The 18,573-nt window shown below is 34.1% G+C and overlaps 4 protein-coding genes across 5 annotated transcripts; 2 read left to right on the top strand and 2 right to left on the bottom strand.

Annotated features, from left to right (window-relative positions):
* The first annotated feature begins 815 nt into the window (after positions 1 to 815).
* Positions 816 to 1,448, top strand: LOC9308430 (classical arabinogalactan protein 10). Its single transcript, XM_002874447.2, has one exon. The coding sequence runs from the start codon at positions 884 to 886 to the stop codon at positions 1,259 to 1,261; it is 378 nt and encodes a 125-aa protein (XP_002874493.1). The 5' UTR covers positions 816 to 883; the 3' UTR covers positions 1,262 to 1,448.
* A 1,677-nt stretch (positions 1,449 to 3,125) lies between these two features.
* LOC9308429 (RNA-binding protein CP33, chloroplastic) lies at positions 3,126 to 5,666 on the bottom strand. Of its 2 annotated transcripts, none has more exons than XM_021021837.1 (5): positions 5,217 to 5,666; positions 5,033 to 5,131; positions 4,137 to 4,427; positions 3,620 to 3,776; positions 3,126 to 3,524 (listed from the first exon to the last, which is right to left on the bottom strand). In XM_021021837.1, the coding sequence occupies exons 1-4, from the start codon at positions 5,580 to 5,582 to the stop codon at positions 3,630 to 3,632; spliced, it is 903 nt and encodes a 300-aa protein (XP_020877496.1). In that variant the 5' UTR covers positions 5,583 to 5,666; the 3' UTR covers positions 3,126 to 3,524; positions 3,620 to 3,629. The 2 variants fall into 2 exon arrangements, with proteins under 2 accessions (XP_020877496.1, XP_020877497.1); XM_021021838.1 differs by having other exon boundaries at positions 3,126 to 3,512; positions 5,217 to 5,632.
* Positions 5,667 to 5,906: 240 nt separating this feature from the next.
* LOC9310560 lies at positions 5,907 to 8,189 on the bottom strand. The gene is made up of 5 exons (XM_002872313.2): positions 7,797 to 8,189; positions 7,439 to 7,711; positions 6,462 to 6,719; positions 6,273 to 6,392; positions 5,907 to 6,172 (listed from the first exon to the last, which is right to left on the bottom strand). Exons 1-5 carry the CDS (start codon positions 8,034 to 8,036, stop codon positions 6,035 to 6,037), a joined length of 1,029 nt encoding a protein of 342 aa, XP_002872359.1. The 5' UTR covers positions 8,037 to 8,189; the 3' UTR covers positions 5,907 to 6,034.
* Positions 8,190 to 15,462: 7,273 nt separating this feature from the next.
* LOC110227386 (mediator of RNA polymerase II transcription subunit 20b) lies at positions 15,463 to 16,115 on the top strand (the record flags this gene model as incomplete). Its single annotated transcript, XM_021021475.1, has 1 exon — positions 15,463 to 16,115. A coding segment is annotated over one exon (492 nt), but the record flags the coding sequence as incomplete, so codon positions are not given.
* Positions 16,116 to 18,573: the final 2,458 nt, after the last annotated feature.

Below are 18,573 nucleotides of genomic sequence, written 5' to 3'. Positions count from 1 at the left end.
ACCTTTTAAAATACATTGTAAAACCTTACAAAACACTTGTAAATACCTTGTAAAAAACCTTTAAAATACCTTGTAAATTTTTCCCGCCAAAAATTTTCCCGCCAAAAAAATTTCGCAAAAAAAATTGCGGAATCACTTTTCCCGCAAAAAAAATTTTTTGGCGGGAAAATTTTTTGGCGGGAAAAATTTTTACGGGAAAATTTTACAAGGTTTTTAAAAGGTTTTTACAAGTGTTTTGGCGGGAAAATTGGGGGATCACTTTTCCCGCCAAAAAATATTTTGTATTTTGTGGACCTAATTTTGTTTCAAATAAGGGTAAAATAGTTATTAAAAATTAAAAGAGGGCAAACTTAAAAATGGACTCTCAAAGGGGGTATTTTTGAAAAGGGGTATTGAAAAAGGGGCATTTTTAACAATTTCTCTAAATTTTTACTTGTATTTTTAAAAACGAAAACATAAATCTTGAATTTTTGCGTTTTTGTAAACATTATGTAAAATTCTTGTATGATCGAAGTACAAAACATCATTTTACCATTATGTGTGTAACCAATTGGAGCCATAGTGTATAATTCTTCTCTCTTTTGCTCTAACGTACATATATCAGCTCATTATCCAAAATTCCAAATATTCGAACACATGTTTGAATATGAAACTAATTTTGTACAGAAAAGTCCAAAACAAATCGGCCCCAAATCATAATAAAAAGAAAACTCTAGGGACTTACTTACAAATTGACAATAAATATTTACACGTCTTCGTGTAATTTCGAAGAAACATCAATTCTCTTCTCTTATATAAACCCTCTTCGTCTCCTCCTCTCTGCTCGAAACAGATCCTTAACTTCTCTCCCTATCTCTAACACTTTTCTCAAACTACGAAAACTATGGCTTCAAAATCCGTCGTCGTTTTGCTCTTCCTCGCTCTCATAGCTTCTTCAGCCATAGCTCAAGCTCCAGGACCAGCTCCAACAAGATCTCCTCTTCCATCTCCTGCTCAAGCTCCAAGAACCGCCGCACCTACTCCTTCAATCACACCAACTCCCACACCATCCGCTACTCCCACGGCAGCTCCGGTTTCTCCTCCGGCTGGTTCACCACTTCCCTCCTCCGCTTCACCTCCCGCTCCTCCAACATCTCTCACTCCCGATGGATCTCCCGCCGCTGGCCCGACCGGATCCACTCCCGTCGATAACAACGTCGCCGCCACTCTCGCCGCTGGATCTTTAGCCGGTTTTGCATTCGTCGCTTCTTTGTTGATGTAATTTGGTTATTTTAGAATCTATTGAGATAGTTTTTTTTCTATTAAGGATTATTTTGTTCCGTGTTATTTTAATTTTTGATTTATGTATTAAGAATTGAGTTAGCGTTGGACGATAGATATACTCGATTTGTGTTTTAGAATTATCATTTGTGTTTTATTATCACTCTAGTTAAACACTTCGTGTTTTATTATTACCACTAATGTTTTAGTATTATGGTCTTAAGTCTCAACACATTTTATCTTTGGTTCTTATAAAAACAAATTCATAATCTTGGTTTAGTTATTGCGTCTGGATTTGAATTAGTTATACAATTTGAAATTGGTGGAGTTAAAACTTAAAGTGATGTAGTGATTAGTGATTAGTGATTAGTGATATTAAACACTTTTTTAGAAAAAAAGATGATTAGTGATGACTGATGAGGTCAGGAACGTGTGCGTGTGTAGAGACACGTATCGACATATCCAAGAACGGTGAATTTGTCGTTTATTGGTAGTGGCAAAAGAACAGCTGTTTGGTCTCTTGTCTGATTCTTCTTTTTTTTTTTTTTTTTTACACTTTTATTGCGTTACTTATATTGGATAACTTTTGAAATTACAAGATTTGAAAAGTCTCTAATATTAACGAGAATAATTGCGGTTAGAATTAAAAATTGGATTAAAAAGTCTTTTGGGTTTGGTCAGGAAGGTAAGAGTAGGTTTTGTCACGTGGAGACAGCTGTAAGACTACTTATAAAGCATTTTCAGGATTCTTTCATTGGCTCAGCCATGTGGGCTTCTACGTATTATAGTAACCATTTTAGGTTAAAGGTGGCGTGACAAAATATTATACTCATATTATAAGTTACTTAAAATTGTGAAAAAGTTGAATTAAATGCGTTTGCTATAAAAGTTAGACGAAGATACCATCGTTTTTTTGTTTTAACATAAATCGAAAAGAACTCTATTCTTTTTAGGTTTTTGCACAAAAGGAGGAAAAAAGAGAAAAAGGTAAAAAACAAAGTTGATGAAATTGTTTCTTTTTAAAGGAAAAGGCTGGAGAGCATTTGCATTCATTAGCTGTGAAATCTGATTCGCATTTGATGATTCAATCCCTCCCCACTATTCCAACTTAAACCTAAATGAAAAGTGACAAGAATTTGTCCTTTTTCATATACCAATGTCTTTTTTTTCTTAAAACAAATTTTAAAACATACAACATAACTTAAAAAGAATGAAAGAAAAAGTACAAGAAGCTTTTTTGAACTAGTACTTTAGTACATAATGCTCTAGGTGATATATGAGTGAACCATATTTTTTAAGTGTCGCTGCCGCGGGAAGAGGGTGAGTCTCGCGCAAAGAAGAAAGGCGGTTCCTTCAGGTTTGAGGGCCAATCTACTATAAGAAGCGGTCTAGGGACTTGTAGGTGTTACAATGAAACAAGTGGTTCTTCCCCGTCCATAGTTTATACAATGTCTTAAATCAAAATTCAAACTAATACTCTCTCTGTTTATTTATTTATTTATTTGATGTTTTAAGTGGAAAAATTTGTTTTAAATTAGATGATGTTTTCAACTTATAGTACAAAATTAATTAGTTTTTATTGATTTTGACGAAATATATTCTACAGATTGTTTTATTATTGATTAAAGATGGTGTTACTATTGATTAAATCGTGTTTAGGTAGATAATATATGACGTTTTAGTTTAGAAATAAACAAAAAAATAAATGATTTCTTAATAGGTGTATAAAAATCTTAAATTAACATATAAAAAAAACGGAGTACCAAAACCTTTAGTGTAACTTGAAAATAAAATAGAAACCTAGCTTCTTAAGTTATTTTTATACTAAGTTAGCAGCATTTGTGTTTACAAATTACTAATATAACTTTTTAAAGATACTCAAGATTAAGGGTTCATATATAAAAAGATTACACACTAAACATAAAACAAACGCAAAAACAAGCAATCGAAACTAGATGACAAGCAAAGAAGCATTGTGTTTAAACTTAACAAAGTAAGTTTCTTAGAGCCACATGGGTTTGTTTCTTGAGATTTGATCTGGTCTGATACTGACGTTTGGTATACCGGTCTCTACTAGTTCTCAGTTCCAACAAAATCGGTCTAGTACTTCTTACTTACTTCTCCACCATTTACTCAAGGTTGGTACTTGCATGTATCCACTCCTCTTGTTGGTCAAAAACTAAGAAGAAACAAACAGACCTGGAAGCTCCATAAGCTTTTTCTTCAATTCCAATACATCCACAGTAATAATCCTGCAACACAGACTAAGTATATATATATACTGATTCGATCAATTCAGAGTTTAGAGGTGTAATGATACAAGAGAGCCAGATAATGAAACCAATTCAGCATTTACTACCTTCTCAGTTTTATGCAGCAGGAGTTTCGACCTCTTGGGTCATTGCCTCGGAAGGAGATGGTTCCTCTTCCTCCTCCGGTGGCTGCAACCCTTCTTTTGCTTGCAACTTCACAAACTGTTTGCTTTTAGCTAATCGGATTGGTCTTCCCATGAAATCCTGCGTATGTAAATTTCACACACAGTCAATTCCACCAACTTAAATCAGCTCATATTCTAAAGCTGGTACTAGAAACATATCATTAACTCTTCTGTTCTACAATTCTGGGATTATGGTCCATATACTAAAAGTATTTAGTATCTACTCAGAGAAACCCATTTACATATTTGTCTCATTCGGTTTACGGGCCCTACAATAAACCAAAACACAAACACTCTCTTGTCCTTTGGGTTCCATTCAACAACTATATCAGCCAGTAATAATGAGCTTCAACTTTGCTCAAGATTGACCTAACTGATAAGCCTAGAATGCTTTTAAAATATGATTAGATCATTATCATTTAGTATAGCTTGGATTTACCTTTCCTTGGAACTCAATAAGCGCTGCCTCGGCCTGTTTCTTGGTTTTGAAAGAGACAAACCCGTAGCCACTCGACCTCCTTGGATTTTCCTGAAATATAACTTCAGTGGACACAACATTACCAGTGTCTGCATCAAAAAACTCCTTAAGATGCTTGGCTCTTGCTTCAAATGCCAAGTTTGCAACGAATAAATTGAATGTAGGCACTGGTGAAGGCTTCTCACGTGGCGCATATGTCTTCTTCTTTTTGGTCTTTGCATAGTCTACCTTCAAACGACGACCCTCATAATCCTAAACAACATACAATTCAAATGGCAAATGAAGATCCAAGAAAAAGAAGGGACCAACAAACAACACAAACAATCAGATGGAGTATGTACTAATTGTAGACAACAAAATCTATCTTGGGATACTGCAACATAAAAGAGCCTAATAGCACTACAACTTCTTCTAATGTAAAGTGAGATAAATTAAGACAACACAACCAAATGAGAGCAGGGACCAAATAACAACAAAATCAATCACATGAAGTATGTGAAAATTTTGCTCTGTCAAGCTTTGTTCAGCAAATCTATCGTTTTCATCGGATACGGCAACCTGAGAGAGTCTAAACACAATGTACAACTTCTGCTAATGCAAAGTAAGATAAGATGAGACAAACTCAACAAAATGACAGATATATCTCAATGATTCTGTGCCAATTTAGAGATGGAGGAAGCGAATTGCGATGTTCTTACATACGAAAATCAATCAAATTGGGATAACTGCAACATGAAAGAGCCTAATAAGCACAATGTACAACTTCTACTAATCATAAAGTCAGATAAAATGAGACAAATCACAATGATTCTATCCATACTTAGAGATGTAAAAGCCGATGATTGCGATGTACTTACATAGGATTCGAGAGATTTAAGAGCTGTTGCAGCTTCATCAGGAGAAGCCATTTCAATGAAAACCAAACCTCTATTCCTTTCCTTCTTATGCATAGACATCTACAAATCAAAATCAAATTCGTTAACCAAACACAAACAATTCAATTTCAAGGTTTTAAGAGAAGGAAACGAGAAAAATCAAAACCTCTATGTCGATAACATTGCCGTATTTCTCGAACAATGACCTTATATCTTCAGGTGTAGAGGTCCAAGGAACGTTCTGAGCAATCAATCTGGTTTTAGAAATCTCTTCTTCTACTACTTCAGTAGCTGAAGAAGAAGAAGATTCGAGGACTGGATCTTGTGTTGTGGTGGAGAAGTAAGTGGTGAAGTTTCTGGATTTTGCTGGAATTGAATCTGGAAACGTCGAGTAATGATTGAGAAGACATAGTGAAGAAGTAGAGAAAGAGAGAGAGTGATTGGTAAGTGAGAATTTGGGATTAGGGTTCTTGTGGTTTGATTTGTGACCTAGAATTTGGAGGGAAATGCCAGGAAGACGAAGAAGAGCCATGAGTGAGAGAGTTTTGGATAAGAGAAATCGAAAAAGCTACGCAATTACACTTATTTCGTGTTGGAATTAAGTAACGACGTCGTTTCATAGAAACTAAAACGACAGCGTTTATTACTCTCACAATGTTTCTGTAGAAGAGCGACGTCGTTTAGAATTGATACTTAATAAACGATAACGTTTCGTGAGCCATGCCAGTTTCACTGTACTTAAAGGTAACTTTAAAACGACACCGTTTTATTAGCAATGTTAATTCGTAGATGTACAATAAACGGCAGCGTTTAGGAAGCTACGTCAGTTTCAGAGTGTTCTTGTAGAGGCTAATTATTACCAGTTAGAAACATGATTTTGTGGCCAAATTTTCATAGCAATACATGTTGTTAGTAGCTTCAGAGAAGCAACAAATCTGGTTTTCACATATGATAATACAGGTAGTGGTTTGATTATTGTCATCATCAAATCTTGTTCATTTTAGAATCTGGTGAGTTATTCCACACAGGTGATAGAGGCTTCCTGCTGATTTCTGGACTGCTAAATTCAAGCCTCTTCTCGACCGGGCTGCTCAACGTCTTCGGACTCTTTCTCTTGTTTGACTGTAACATTAAAAAAACTCTCAAGTTAGAATCAAAGAGAGTCCATATAGCTGCTTTTTAATTCACAATGTTTACTTCTTTCTTTTTGTGTTGCTTTTACCTTCGCAGATGCGCTGTTTCGGTTCCTGTCTGCGGAACAAAGAGGACTTTGTTGTTGTTGCCTTAGCAACTTACGATTTTCTTTATCCAGCTTTCGGTTTAGGGTGCTCACAAGTTCCACCTGTAAAAAGTTTGTGGGTTTAAGTGGAATCATTTCAGAGTAAGAGAGTGTTGATCGTTTATTATTTACCTCTTGCTCGGCTTTAGCGAGATTCATGATGATGCATTCTTTTTCCTTTTCAAATTTCTTTGCTCTTGAAACTAAAGAAAGAACCTTTTGCATTGAAGGCTTTAAATGATCCCACTTGCTCAACAAGGCTTGGCACGATTGGTCTTGGATGTTTGCCTCCAAGAAGAGACGTCCCATTATAGTTTCATCTTTGCTTATGAGAGATCCCAAAACTGAATCAAGCAAATCTTCTTCTAACGGTGTAGTGCAGTTGTCAACCTTTTGAGAGAAATGAAATACAGACTTCTGTCAGAACTCAAAGAAACTCTATTTCCAGTTGAAATGATGACAAGCAGCAACTAATAGATACATCTTCTGACTAATGTTGACACTAACAAATCTTCATTTGTTTGATAAATATGCTGCACCTCAAGGATACAGAAAGATAAATCTTAGAAGGAACAAGCAACCTCTCAAGCCTCATAGACAATCCAACACTTATTAACTGCCTTTATCCACCTCAAGCTATGAAAAATTTATATGACAAATCCATTTGCTATCCAAATCAGAAAATCCAAAGTTTTATTACCTTCAACAAGCAAAGCAATATGGAAGGAAAAATTATATTCAGTAATAAGCCAGAGACCTAAGGGCATCAACAATTTCAAGACTTTTAGCAATGCAACACAACATGGATAGAATTATGAATCAATGAGAAGACAAGCTTCATGCACACATAGAGAAATTGCATATTCAACTTAATAAAGAAAACCAAATGATTGATCCCCAAGTGCCAAAATCAAGATACTTTACTTCTAAATCCAACTAACCCCAATGGCCAATTAAAGTAACCATTTCATCAAGAACAAGCTAGCCAAATTATGAATCTGTAAGTGCAGAAGCAAACTAATTTACTTAAGGGCAATGCAACTCTAAACCCAACTAACCCCAATAGCAAATTAAAGAGAATTTAGGGTTAATATGAAGAAAACTCTTACTTCACCATCTCCAATTTGACGCTTAAAAATCTGCATTTCCTCAGACATTCTTCCAATTTCATCCTCCAATTCACGAACCCTAGCTTCTGCTTCTCTAGCTCTCTCATCAGATTCATTCCCAAACTCCATCAACGCATCACGATCTTGATGATAAAGCAAACACTCTTTCTCCAATTTCTTACACTGACTCAACAAATTCCCACACTCACTAGCCAATTTCTGATTCTCATCAACAAACTTCTTCAACGCTTGCGCATTCATACTCGCTTCAGACTAAAATTGATCAAAAACAAGATTCAGATTCAGTCAATTTCACAGATCCCAGAAAAATTAATGAAACCCAGAACGAAATACTTACCCTAACACGATCTATTACATGATCTTTCTCCTTTAATCGCGAAACCAAAGCCAGATACTGTTCGCGAAGACGTCGTTGAGATTCTTCAGCCGTATAAAGCTTCTTCTGAAGAGCTTCCATAGAGATCGGAAGACCTAACGAGTGATCAATTGTATCTATGATATATTCTTCGACTTCTTGCGAGAGATTTGTTCTCGTTCTCGTTTCTGCTTCACCTGAATCAATTCTCTCGCTCAGCATGGTTTACTCTTGAAACAAGATTTGGTTTCAGGAAGAGAATTTAGGATTAGCGAGGAAGAAGAAGAAGAAACAGAGATTTTTACAGAAGAATTCTAGGGTTTCGAGATTTTTCAATAGCAAGAAAGGGGAATTTGTAAAAGAGAAGGAGGAGACGAATTCAAAAATGAAAATCAGAAGTTTGTAGCCGTTACAAAAGTTATTGCATCGATCGATTCGTAATTACGTGGCATGCTTTTATTGGCTTAGAGATTTGGCTCCTAATGCCATTTTTGAGGTTATGGTTTTTTTTTGCTCCGGTTTGGTTTATTTGGTTTTCTGATTTTTCGGTTTTCCATTATGTAAAACCATCTTATATAATGGTTTTCAAAGTTAGTAACTCATAGGATCGTGATACGTGGCAAATTTATCAACGTGTAAAATCCAAAATAATATTTGTTTAGAAAAAAAACTTATAAGGAAATCATACGTATACATATATCTTATTATATAAAGTATAGTTTTCAAAGTTAATAACTCACGAGATCGTGACATGTGTCAAATTTTTCGAACTGAGATTTTGACATGTGTCAAATAAAAATTTCCTTTTTTTAAAAAAAGTAAAAGAATAATTATAAATTTAAACAGTTTTAAATTGTAAAAAGCTAATTATAAAGAAATTGTACATATATTTCCATAAGAGTTTTTGCCATCTAGCAAACTATACATACATATAAAGAATTTATATGTATATTTCCATAAAAATTGATATTATAAAATTATGCTAAACGTTTTATTTATAAGTTACTAACTGTACAAGAAAAAAATTTAAAATTAGAAAAAAATTTAAGAAAATTATGCAATGAGTTATTATTAATCCTATAAGAAAAAGATAGTAAATAGTCACCTTTATATAAACAAATAGATTGTCTCATATTTTTTCATTAAGCAAACTAATTTCTTAACGATATTATTTCATATCAATTAAAAAAAATACTTCGAATCACGATGTTTTTCTAAAAATAGCATCTATATATACATTTTTGGATCACAATTAGCAAATAAATCCTGAAGTTGAGAAGTATTTACAATGACATGCCATTAGCATTAATTATTTAGATTTATTTTATTTAAGTAAAGATTTTGAAATCAAATATGTTCTCAACAATTTACCAAAAATCTCTAATCAATCTTTTTAAAAATCTCGACTTAGTTAACTTCTGATTTTTATCTGCAAAAAAAATAAAATAATTGTAACGAGTGATGTAAAAATCGGGAATGTTGATACTACAATTTCTTCTACTTTTTTTTTTATATGTAATGAAAATTATTTTTTAGGGATATTTTCTTAAAACTCTAAACAAAACAAATGGTTTCAAAAGATAGCTTCTCTTTTGGCGGATCGACCCGCAAACCCGCAATTCTCTACGGGCTTATCCGCATGAACCTGCGATCCGTAGTGGATAAAAATATTATTCAAAAAAATAACAAATGATGTTTAATTTTACGGGACGGGATTATATGGTGCAACGGGTTTAGATCAATATTAATATTAAACAATATACTATGGATGAAATCCTAGAATTAAAAATCAAAATTTAATTATAAAATCAGAAACACTAAACAAAATAAACAATATTAACAAAACAAATACAACTTAAAATTTTGCAAAATAATTTTTTAGTTATAAAAAAATCGACCCGCGGTGTACCGCGGGGTAATCTAGATTTGGAAGTTTAAGGAAGGAAATTTTTTTTTAAAAAATAATAGCTCCGCGGTGTACCGTAAGAAAAATCTTTCTCCTAAACTGAGGCAAGAAGAAGAAGAAAGCCAAATGTCGTTTAAGTGTATATATAGATATACCATTTAAACCTAAAACACAATTAATATACTCAAAACTATTAATATAGACATATGGATGGTACATTTATAAAATAGGTCGAAATATTATAGTATACTCTCTATTAATAAACAAAAATAATTATATTTAGATTTTTTAAAAAATAATTATAACCCCGCGGTACACCGCGGGTTCAAATCTAGTGTGATATTCAAATCTAATGAATATATGGTAATTGAGGCAAATTAATAATTATGAACGGCGATAGACACAGAGTAGAGTTATTGTCGGAGGGGCTTGGTCTAATGTCGGAGGAGATTAAAAAGGTGGAGTAATAAGAGAAGTTGAGGAAAGAGGATAAGAGGTGGTAGCAGTGGTGTTGGTGTTGATGAAGGGAGTTCAAGCTTGGTGGTGGTGGCGGCGGTAAAAATTAATTAATGTCGTGAGTCGGAATTAGCGAGATTCGGTATTGATGGTGGTGGTGATTGTGATAGTAGTGAGATTTAGTTGTGGTGGTGGGTCAGAGTAGTGAGACTCGGTAGTGATGCCCGACGAATGCGAGAAATTGAGATAGGGAAAAAAAAATAAAGATATGGTGGTGAAGAAATCCGATGAGAAAGAGAGAAAGGGAAAGAAAGAGGAGTTCAAACAAAAATAAGAAAAATCTAATAAGAGAGATACATAGAGATTTGAGAATTAGAAAGAAGAAAAAACGAAGAAATTTGTAATGTGGGCCTAAAATGAGAAAAACTATGTAGCAAATTGAGGATATTTCATATTATCAATTAAGTTACATGATATGGATATAGACAGTCTCATATTTCTCTTCTTTTATTGTCACAATTTTATTATGACGTTAAACTTTTCTAAAAAAACATCTATATTTACGTAACTCAGACTACATGTTTACATATTATACATATATCGTTCGTATGTTTACGTAACTATATAATTTTATCTTTTCTTATTATTATAGTTTTGTTTTCATCATGCCCACATTGAAATTATAAGATGTAACACACTCTTCCGATGGATGTAAATAACTTATTAAATTTCAATAATATAATATATGAACATTTATGATTTCATAACTTATAATAAGCAAAAAATTATATAATTTTATAAATAGGCTAATATTTATATTAGATAATTTATTAATTATTATAACATAACTATAAATAATGTTTTATATTGTGCATTATGCTAATAAATCTATATTTAGAATTAATTATGCTGCATTTGCTAAAATATATATGTTTAGAGAATTTTAGTTAAGCTTACAAAAATAAAATAAAAATATTAAGAATAATAATCTCGACCGGCAACCCGTGCAACGCACGGGTCCATATCTAGTATCTTATAAAAAACAATTTAAAAAAAGTACAGAAGATAATTATAAGGAAACTATATATATCTTATTAAATAAAAATAGAAATTTAAAAATTATTTTCTAATTCTAATATAAAGCTACTAATTCTAGAAGAAAAAAAAAACTTTTTCCTTAAAATTAATTTTTTTATGAAATTATACAATCTTATTGTATAATATGATAATTAAAAAAAATTTATAATCAATTATTAATCTTAAAAGAAAAAGGATTATAAATACCCACCTTTATAGATAAACAAATAGATAGATAGACAAATTAAAAATATATGGCAATGAAGACAAATTAAGAATTATGAATGGCGATGGACTTAAAATAGAGTTGTTGTCGAAGAAATTCGACCCGATGTCGCAGGAGATAAAGAAGGTGTAGAAATAAGAGCAGTTGGGGGAAAAAGGGGAAGATGCGGTAATGGTGGTCTTGATGTTGATGACGGTGGTTCAAGTTTGGTGGTGGTGGTGGTAAATGTTGATGAAGGTGGTGGGTTAGAATTAGCGAGATTTCGTAATGATGGTGATGATGATTGTGATAGTTGTGAGATTCAGTTGTGTTGGTGGCCTGGTGGGTCAGAGTAGTGAGACTCGGTGGTGATGCTCGACGAATGAGAAAAATAGTGATATGGAAAAGAAAAAAATATGGTGGTGAAAAAATCCAACGAGAGGGAGAGAAGAAAAAGAAAAGGAGATCGAGCAAAAATAAGAGAAATCTAATGAGAGAAAAGGAGAGATTTGAGACTTATCGCCGGCGACAGGAAAGAAAAAAGAGACAACGAATAACTCATGAGTAATATGGGCCAAAAATTGACAAAAACCATATAGCAAATAGACATTGTTTAGTTAATAGTTTTTCTTAATTCTTTTTTAGTCTTAGGTTATTTATTGTATATTCCCTAATTCCTTATGAATTTATCTTTTTGTTTTGAGGATTTCTCATATTATCAAGTAAAGTTACATGATGTGCATATAGACTATCTCATATTGTCACAATTATTTTTCATCTTGCCCACATTGAAATTAGAAAGTGTTATACACTCTTCTGATGGATGTAGATAATTTATTAAAATTCAATAATACACATATGAACATTTATTAAATATTATACTGTAACATATAATAAACAAAACTACAAATAGTATTTTATATTGTAAATTATGCATAATTAATCTATATTTAAAAAATAAATAAAATACTACATTTTCTAAAATTAAAACATATTTTTATATAATTTTAGTTAAACTTACATAAATAAAAATTAAAAATGACAATTTCGACCGGTAATCCGTGCAACGCACGGGTCCATATCTAGTACTCCATCTGTATCTAAAAGATTGATTTTGTAGACTTTTCACACGAATTAAGGAAAACATTTAATGTTTAGTTTTAAATGCACTATTTATTCATATCAAACTTTTTCTCATAGCTATTAACCAATAGTAATTCATTAAAGTTTAAAATTCTCAATTAATGATTCTTGAAATTCACAATTTATTAACATTAATTGATAAAAAATTTACAGAAAATCAATCTTTTTGATACAAGAATAAAACCTTAGAAAATCAATCTTTCTAATACGGAGAGAGTATAATAAAGACCATTTATATTTGAAAAAATCTTTGGCAGTGAGACGTAATTACATGGTCATACATGCATACTTTAAATACCTTATTAACTACACAAAATATTGCAATCACATATTCCCAAATCAACATAAGTTATGTTGTAAAAACCATAACCATCCATTTCCAGTGCTCTAGTAGCCGGAATCATGCGTTAACAAAAAATATTTTTTGATATTTTTTGATATCCATCCATAAGTTATTTTTGATAAACAATGAAAAATAATAAATTATTACAGAATTTTACTTAAAATATAAAAAATATACCAAAAATAAATATACAAAAAATAATATAACAAAATATACCACAAAAAAATATACAACAAAATTTTGGTAGATATATTTGTAATATAACTAAATATACCACAAATAGACCACAATTTGTTTTGTGCTATATTTTGTTATAATATTTTGGTAATATAACAAAATACACATTTTTCATTTGGAAATCATTTTTTGTGGTATTCAACATCGGACAACCGAGAAGAATAATATTATCTTATGGTAAAAAATGATTGCCAAAAGAAAAATATATATTTTATTATATTACCGAAAGTTTACTAAAAAACTAATATAACAAAATAAACCACAAATGTTTTGTGTGCTATATTTTGTTCTAAAATTTTGGTAATATAATAAAATATACCTTTTCTTTTTGGTTTATTTTTTATACTATTTTGTAGTATATTTTATTAGTAAAATTTCGGTAATATAACAAAATATGCCTTTTCCTTTTGGCAATCACTTTTTACCATAAGATAATATTTTTCTTCTCGATTGTTCGATGTTGAATACCATAAAAAATGATTTCCAAATGTAAAATGTATATTTTGTTATATTACCGAAATTGTATAACAAAATATAGCACAAAAACAAATTGTGGTCTATTTTGTGGTATATTTAGTTATATTACAAATACATATACCAAAATTTTTTTGTATAATTTTTTGTGGTATATTTATTTTGGTATATTTTTATATTTGAATAAAAACTATGTAATAATTTATTATTTTTAATTGTTTATCAAAAGTAAATAAAAACGAAAAAAAATATTTTTGGTCACGCTGGTCAACATCGGTCAACGCTGGATTCCGACAATTGAAGCACTGGAAATGGATGGTTATGGTGTTTGCAACATGACTTATGTTAGTTCGGGGATGTCCGTATGGATGACAATACTTCGTGTAGCTAACAAAACATTTTTAAATTCTGCATGTGTGACTATGTGATGACGTTTCTTTCATGTAGTTGCCAAACGTTTCTTTCATGACTATTTGTGTCACTTTTTGTATTATTGTAAACTAGTACCAGCCCGTGCTTTGCACGGGAAAACAACAATACCAATAGTATATTTTGTTTTTTAAAAAAAAAAAATTTGCAACCATTATACCAATGAAGAATGTCACAAAATACAATTTATTTAGTTTTATTTTATCTTAATATATTGATTGAATATATTACAAATTGCTCTGTAACTCTCAATAGAAATCCTCCTCAAGACCTCAACTTCACCCAAATCGTGATATATAGGTGTAAAAATTAAGGAAATTTTCATTGTATTTTGAAACAGGCAAATATACAGTAAAAAAGAGAAAGAATAGATGAGGAAGAAAAGCTATACGGAACTATTTTTCTTCTCCAAACCTAACAATAGTAATGATGGAAAAATGAATTACCTTCGTATCAAAACGCTTTTGAAACTTGAACATATAAGATGGTTTCACATTTAAATTCTTTTGCACACTACACCGTGGAAGAAGATGCCATGTCATGCCACCCATCTCTCAAATTATTTTTTTCTTCTTCTTCTTTTGAATTGAAAGCCCCAAAACATTTGCTGTTTTGTTGTTTCTCTATACAAAATTGTTGGCAGAATTCCACGTTCATACAATTGATTCAAGCTGCATCCATTTTGTTTCTATATGATTTTTGCAAACTCGTGTGGTCATTTTGTCGAGCAGCTGGTGTGCATAGAAAGTGTAAGAAGATAGACCAAGTAAAACGCAACAAATCTGGAAAGCAAAGCCAAAGATTTAATGATATGCATACCAGCGATTAGGTGGACCGAACGTAGTACGTTGTAGGAAGTTAACATCGTCCATCACATTAGGCATCACAAAAGTCTCAACTTTCATTGTTTACGTCATCCGTTCGATTCTTTGTTAGACTATTTAGAAGAAAGAATGGAGGATCTAAGGTTATAAGAAAAGAGAGAAGAAGAAGAAGAAGTTATTACATCTGTTTTTACAGAATGGTTTATACGGTTGCCACTGAGATCGTAAATGGGGAGAGAAAGGGAAAAGAATCTTAAGATCGTGGAAAGGAGCAGTTGATATTTATTTTTTTGTCAAAAAAATTCTATCGTAAATTCTTTTTTTTTTCTATTTAAAAGCAAAGTTTATTTATTTTTAAAAAAGTGAAAGGTGAAATTTTGGGACTTAGCCAGGTATCAAATGGAGATAGTTGCAGTTAACAGAGAAGTGACTTGTGAATTATTAGATAAGGATTAACAGAGACAATTTTTGTTTAATTTTGTTCTCCGTGTGACTTTTTGTAGCTCATCAAGCCATGCCCGTCAAATGGTACGTTTGATGATTATAGAAATTGAAGAAGCATTCTTGTAATTGTTCTTTTATATAGAAATTGTTACGTAAACCTTGTTTTCTATCTTCTTTGGGGGTTTTCTAGGCTTTTGCATTGGCGGCAACCAAATCAAGGATCAACACTAAGTAGTCAAATTCTAAACAAAGTTACACAAAGCATAGAGAGCCTCAATGGGGTCAAAGAAGGAAAATGGAAAGCCACTCTCAACTATTACAAACCCATGTTGCGAGACCAGGCAAATCAAGCGGAGTTCCCGCGTGAATTTCTAGGGGTTTCGCTTCCAAAGGAGTCAAGTAAGTACTACTTCGTCGTCAGATCGCAGAGGATCGTCGTAGATGCAGATTCGTCGATTCAAATGATCATGGAGAACCTTGAGTCTTACAAATGCAAGCTCTCGTTTTACTTTGAAGGGTTTCAGTATCAACTTGGTGATTTTCAAGTGAGAGTTGGTAAAAAAAAAAAAAAACGCGTTTCTCTCTCCTCAACAGGGCGATAAGGTGGTTTCGTTCTCAGCTCATCTTCGGCGTCTTCAACGGCGCCGGCTCCTCCTTTCTTCCGATCTCTCAGGCCCTCCCCTCCTCATGGGGAAGCAAAATCGTCTCAAAAAGGTTCTCCTGGAGGAAAGTCACCGGCGACCAAAGACTCTTCCTCCCCTTCAGCCTCCGTTCCAGCCGGCTCAGGCTCAATGCAGAGCTCTCCGATCCAAGTCTACGTTGTCCCTCCTCCGGTTTCAATCGATCTAGTTTCTGCCCCGCAGACTAATCCGGTTGATTCTCCTTCCTCGGCACTGATTTCGATGTCAGATCTAGACCTTTTAGGTCAAGTTTCTGAGGTAGTGGTGGCTCCCGCCGTGCATTCGTCTACCTCAGCCCCTATTGCAGCGGTTCCGTCCTTGGACTCGAATCTCTCCAAAATTCCTGCGCAAACCGCACCCGTCGAGGTTATTGTGGTGAACCCAGGTGTACTCGAAATTAAAGCTTCTTCAGAGGAAGACAGTTGGTGTGATATGTTCAAAGGCACCTCGAAGAAGCTCCGCAAGAAAGGAACAGCTTTCACTCTTCCATCGGGTGAATTGTGTGTTGAGATTCCTGATGCGATTATAGAGAAGCATCGGAAGGCTTGGGATTCTTTTATCCTAGGGCAGTTTTATTCGGATCCTCCGGCGCAAGGTACTATCCACACCATTGTGTATGGTATTTGGAGCAAGCACTTCAAAGATATTTCTGTATCAAAATGGGAGGGTAACGCTTTCTTGTTTCGCATTCCTAATGTCCAAACAAGAACTCGGGTCCTGAATCAACGGCTCTGGAAGATCGAAGGCCAAACTATGTTTGTGGCCAAGTGGGAACCAAGAGTTGTTCCAACGAAGCCTGAGCTCACCACTACTCCAGTTTGGCTTGAGCTGCGAAAGGTTCCTTTCCAATTCTTCAATGACGATGGGTTGGAACAAATAGCAAGCCCTGTGGGAGACCCGAAATTCCTCCATCCGGATACGGCTAGCAAGCGAAATTTGGAAGTGGCTAAGGTCTTCACAATTATTGATCCGCGGCAACCGCTTCCCGAAGCTGTTAATGTGAAGTTTGCTTCTGGAGATATTTGCAGGATCAAAGTTTCTAGTCTATGGATGCCGCCAGTGTGTAGTCACTGTAAGGAAGTAGGCCACAGTCTCAAAAGATGTCCCGCTGCCCCTATTCAGTGCAAAGGCTGCAATTCCAAATCTCATACTCCGGAGGCTTGTCCCATAAATAAGGTGCAAACTGAAAAGGTCCAGCACAGGAGAAGGCGCTCTAAAACTCCTAAGCCTGTTGCTAAAGAAGGAGAGTGGGTTGTGGTAGGGTCTAGGAGCAAGCCTCTTTCTATTGATCCCAAGGCCTCTCAGATTCCTCCTGCCTCCCAGAGTGGTAGTAAGCCAAGTTCTAGTTCAAGTCATCCTCAGGCTGTGCCTGCTCCTAAGGGTCGCGGATTAGCATTGGAAGCTAAAGGGAAAGGTAAGGCAATTCAACTTGCAGCTGGGAAGTCATCGTCAGAGGAAGAACCAGACTCCTCTGATGTCCCTTCAGAGCAATCTATTGATGATGATACCGATCTTGAGGATGAAGTGCAGTTCACAGAAGTGTTGTCTCAGAGGCAACAACGAAGTGCGAGGGGCAAAGGCCCCAAATCCAAGTAGTATCTTTATGTGTACAGACATTTTTTGTTAGAATATTCGCGGATTAAATTCTTCCTCACACCGCTGCGGTTTAAAAAAATGGTTTAAGAACCATCGGCCTCTTTTTGGTAGTCTCGTGGAGAATCATGTCAAACAGCCTAAGCAGCAGAAGTTTCTCAACTCTCTGCTTCCGGGTTGGTCTTTTGACAATAATTACTTTTTTAGATATTGGTAAGATTTGGGTTTTGTGGCACCTGAGTGTCAAAGCAGTTGTTCTTGGTAAATCTCTTCAGATGATCAGTTGTGAAGTAAAATTGCCAGATTGCAGTGAGACTATCGTTGTTTCTTCCATCTATGCTGCAAATGAAGCTTCTTCCCGCCAGTCCCTATGGGGTGAACTGGTTACTTTGTATGCTGATAGCCGGGTCAGGGGTAAAGCTTGGATAGTGTTGGGAGATTTTAATCAAGTTCTTCACCCGTCAGAGCACTCAACTGTAAATGGGTCCATTGTTGACATGTCAACGAGAATTTTCAGAGATACTCTGGTTCAAGCTGGTTTAGAAGATCTCAATTTCAGAGGAAATACATTTACTTGGTGGAATAAAAGAAGAAATGCTCTTGTTGCTAAAAAGCTCGACCGCATTCTTGTAAATGATTGGTGGACTTCTCTTTTCCCTTCTTCTTTAGGTCAGTTTTCTGAGCCTGACTTCTCTGATCACGCGCGTTGTGAAGTTAGCCTAGACACTGCCTCTCCAAGAAAGAAATCTCCTTTCAGATTCTATAATTTCTTGTTGAAAAGTGAAGAGTTCCTTCCTCTCGTATGTTTTCACTGGTTCTCCTTCAATGTCCATGGTTCTGCAATGTATAGACTTTCCCGGAAATTAAAGGAGCTAAAATCTATTATTTGGGAGTTCAGCAACATGAACTACTCTGATATTGAGAAACGAACACAGGAGGCCCATGAGA

This window comes from Arabidopsis lyrata, assembly GCF_000004255.2.
Source record: "Arabidopsis lyrata subsp. lyrata unplaced genomic scaffold ARALYscaffold_6, whole genome shotgun sequence".
Taxonomy (NCBI): domain Eukaryota; kingdom Viridiplantae; phylum Streptophyta; class Magnoliopsida; order Brassicales; family Brassicaceae; genus Arabidopsis; species Arabidopsis lyrata.
This window is presented reverse-complemented; position numbering and strand designations above follow the sequence as displayed.